Source organism: Callithrix jacchus, chromosome 8 (assembly GCF_049354715.1).
Source record: "Callithrix jacchus isolate 240 chromosome 8, calJac240_pri, whole genome shotgun sequence".
Taxonomy (NCBI): Eukaryota; Metazoa; Chordata; class Mammalia; order Primates; family Cebidae; genus Callithrix; species Callithrix jacchus.
Window position 1 is genome coordinate 13,375,498 of NC_133509.1, and position 4,024 is coordinate 13,379,521.

A 4,024-nucleotide genomic window follows, 5' to 3' on the forward strand; every position below is an offset into this window, starting at 1 on the left:
CCATTTTTTAGCATGTTTAACAGTCACTTATGTATCCCTTTCTGTGAACTACATATTCTTTGCCCATTTTTCTTTTGGGTTTAAGATGAATTATTAATTAATTTGTAAAAGCTCTTTATATATTAGGAAAATTAGTCCTGTTTTTTATGAGTTGCAAATATTTACGTTTTTAAAGAAAATGATTTGGTGGCAAAGAGGGTTTTTACTAAATAAATTTTTTGCTAATTTAACCATCATCGAGATTGATGTCACAGTTCAGTGTCATCCTGTAGGATCTGCAAGACTTGCTCTGATTTACAGAGGAGCTAAATAGACTGGACTGTATCAGTGTCTTGCTTTTCTAATCAAAATGGAGGACATAAGGCAGGGTTTGTAATGCCACATATAAACTCATTTGAAATTTGTTCAGAGCTCAACAGAACCCAGTTCTAACTTTGTTGTTTTCATTTAAAATATTTTTTGATTTAGTGGTAGGGTGGTTGGAATGACATATCAAACCAGAAGCTTGTAGCATTGTAATTTCTTTTAAGTTACAGTTAGGTTAAATTCTACTTGCTTCAAAAATAGAAGAATTAAGTGAGGCATGGTGGCTTACACCTACAATCCCACCACTTTGGGCAGGAGAATTAATTGCTCAAGCCCAGGAGATTGGAACTGCAGTGAGCCGTGATCATGCCATTGTACTCCAGCCTGGGTGACAGAGCAAGACTCTCAAAAAAAAAAAAAAAAAAAAAACAACAAAAAACAACCAGGGCTGGTGTGGTGGCTCACACCTGTAATCCCAGCACTTTGGGAGGCCGAGGCAGGCAGATCACAAGGTCTGGAGATTGAGACCATCCTGGCTAACACTGTGAAACCCCATCTCTACTAAAAATATAAAAATTAGCCGGGCATGGTGGCACACGCCTAGAGTCACAGCTACTCAGGAGGCTGAGGCAGGAGAATCACTTGAACCCAGGAGGCAGAGGTTGCAGTGAGCCAAGATCACACCACTGCACTCCAGCTTGGGTGACAGAGCAAGACTGTCTCAAAAAAAAAAAAAAAAAAAGGAATTGAATAGTGATGTTGTCATTATTACTGGTTTTACAGGTATGCTGTAAGCATCATGTGGGAATTGGACAAAACCTCTTATGAAATTAAGAAAGTGTGGTATGGCAGAACCATTATTCGATCAGCATACAAACTGTTCTATGAAGCAGCCCAGGAACTACTGGATGGAAACTTGAGCATTATTGATGATATTCCAGAATTCAGAGACTTGGATGAGAAGAGCAGACAAGCCAAGCTGGAGGAGTTAGTGTGGGCAATTGGAAAGCTGACTGACATAGCTCGCCATGTCAGAGCTAAGCGAGACGGATGTGGTGCCCTGGAACTGGAAGGGGTGGAGGTTCGCGTACAGCTAGATGAGAAAAAGAATATTCACGACCTCATCCCCAAGCAGCCCCTGGAAGTCCATGAGACAGTGGCCGAATGCATGATCCTGGCCAACCACTGGGTGGCCAAGAAGATCTGGGAGAGCTTCCCTCATCAGGTCTTGCTGCGCCAGCACCCTCCTCCACACCAGGAGTTCTTCTCAGAACTCCGGGAATGTGCAAAAGCCAAAGGCTTCTTCATAGATACACGGTATTCCTCTTTTGAGGGGGCAGAGGAATGGAGGGGCATGTTGTATATTTATCTTTTAGATCGTTGACCTAAAAGAGAAACCTTCTTGGCTCTCTTCATTTTTGTAGAGACGTTTTTCTCTCTTCATTGATATGTATAGAGACTTTAAACAACTTTATTTAGGCATAATTTTATTTCTTGGTTTTCTGGGTTTTGTGGGGGTTTTTTTGTCCTGTGTTGGTTGGTTTTTGTTTTTTTTTTTTTTTTTGTGAGTCTCGCTTTGTCACCCAGGCTGGAGTGCAGTGGTGAAATCCTGGCTCACTGCAACCTCCACCTCCCAGGTTCAAGCGATTCTCCTGCCTCAGCCTCCCAAGTAGCTGGAACTACAGGCACGCGCCATCACAGCCAGCTAATATATTGTTTTGTTGTGTTTTTTTTAAGAGACAGGTTGCATTATGTTGCCTAGGATGGTCTAGAACTCCTGGGCTCAAATGATCCACCCGCCTCAGCCTCCCACAGTACTGGGATTACACGCATGAGCCACCAACCTCAGCTCAGTATATTGTATTTTTGTACAGACAGGGTTTGACCATACTAGCCAGGCTGGTCTTGAACTCCTGACCTCAAGTGATCCACCTGCCTCGGCCTCCCAAACTACTGAGATTACAGGAACGAGCCACCACACTAGATGTTTAGGCTTAATTTTGACCCAATACAACTTTTTTTGAGACAGTTTTCCTCTGTTGCCCAGGCTGCAGTGCAGTGGTGCGATCTTGGCTCACTGCAGCCTCCGCCTCCGGGTTCAAGTGACTCTCCTGCCTCAGCCTCCTGGGTAGCTGATATTACAGGTATGCACCACCATGCCGGCTAATTTTTGTATTTTTAGCAGAGCATGATTTCACCATGGTCAAGCTGGTCTCAAACTCCTGACTTCATGATATGCCTGCCTCAGCCTCCCAAAGTGCTGGGATTATAGGCGTGAGCCACCACACCCGGCCAACCTACTACAATTTGTAATAGAGCAGTAGGGAACCTGTTAGTTACCCCTTGATTTAATTTCATCTACCCCTTAGGTTACCAAGAAATAATCCTATTTATTTCAGTACTTTTTCAATGCAGCATCTTTGTGACAGTATCATAAGATACCATACCAACAGTGAATGTATACCAACCTCCATTGATTGAGTCATTTTTACCCACCATCTCTAGGATAAAATACTTCTTTCATTAAAAACTAAGTATAGGTGGGGTGCAGTGGCTCCCGCCTATAATCCTAGCAATTTAGGAGGCTGGGGCAGGAACATCACTTGAGGTCAGGAGTTCAAGACCAGCCTTGCCAACATGGTGAAACTCCATCTCTACAAAAAATACAAAAATGAGCCAGGCTTGGTGGCAGACTCCTGTAATCCCAACTGCTCAGAGGCTGAGGCATGAGAATTGGTTGAACCTGGGAGGCGGAGGCTGAAGTGAGCCAAGATCATGCCACTGCACTCTGGCTTCGGTTTGTCTTTGTGTACAGTTTTTAAAGTATTGTATTGTCAAGTAACAGGCACTAATTAACATATCTTTTATTTGTTTACCGAAATTTACTGCTTTTTTAGCCTGGGCAACATGGTGAGACTCCAATTCTTTTTTTTTTTTTGAGGGTTTGTTGTTGTTGTTGTTTTTTGCTTCTGCCTTCAGGTGCTAGTATGTTTGTTTGTTTGGTAGTCACTGGTTGAGCTGTCTGCATGCCCAGCACATGGGCCAAAGGCTTTGAGACACCCTCTTGGTTAATTCTTAATGCTGAGGTGATGGCAGCATCATTCGTATTCACAGATGAGTCAGTTAAGTCTGACGAGATAAAGTAGTTTGCCTATAATTTAACAATCAGGCAGGGCAGAGTCAAGATTTGAATCCAAGTCTGTTATACTTGAAAGCTCACCTAGCAACGACTTAACACCGTGCCTCTATATTCATCAACATGCTCTATTTCTTCTTTCCCCCCTTTTCCTTAGCCAACTACAATATAGGACTGAATTATATGTTGTATCATTAGTTTTATTTTTAAATACTTCTATATTTCCTGGTGTTTTAAAATTATTATTTTGAAGCTGGATGCAGTGGCTCCCATCCTGTAACCCCAGCACTTTGAGAGGCCAAAGCAGGAGCATCACTGAAGGCCAGTAGTTTGAGACTAGCAACAAAGTGATACCCTGTCTCTATAAAAAATTATTTTGAGAATAAATAAATAGAATGCTTCCTACATCTTTAAAAAAGAAAAACTAATTTAAGTTTCTTTTGCTTGTACACCAAGCCCATTATTTTAACTACATAGAATGTTTAAGGTTAAGGATATAAAGAATTCAATTCAACGGATATTTGATCACGTATTACAGCCAAGCACTAACTTAACCTAGTATTAAAATCAGTACATTATTCA

At 41.8% G+C, this 4,024-nt stretch overlaps 1 protein-coding gene across 20 annotated transcripts in view; it reads left to right on the forward strand.

The window, feature by feature from the left end:
- DIS3L (DIS3 like exosome 3'-5' exoribonuclease) overlaps positions 1–4,024 on the forward strand; it is a 44,909-nt gene that overhangs the window by 35,551 nt on the left and 5,334 nt on the right. For all 20 annotated transcript variants that reach the window (XM_035258948.3, XM_078333461.1, XM_078333457.1 and 17 more), the window contains one exon: positions 1,090–1,623. In XM_035258948.3, the coding sequence (XP_035114839.3) occupies positions 1,090–1,623 (534 nt within the window). The remainder of the gene's footprint in view (positions 1–1,089; positions 1,624–4,024) is intronic.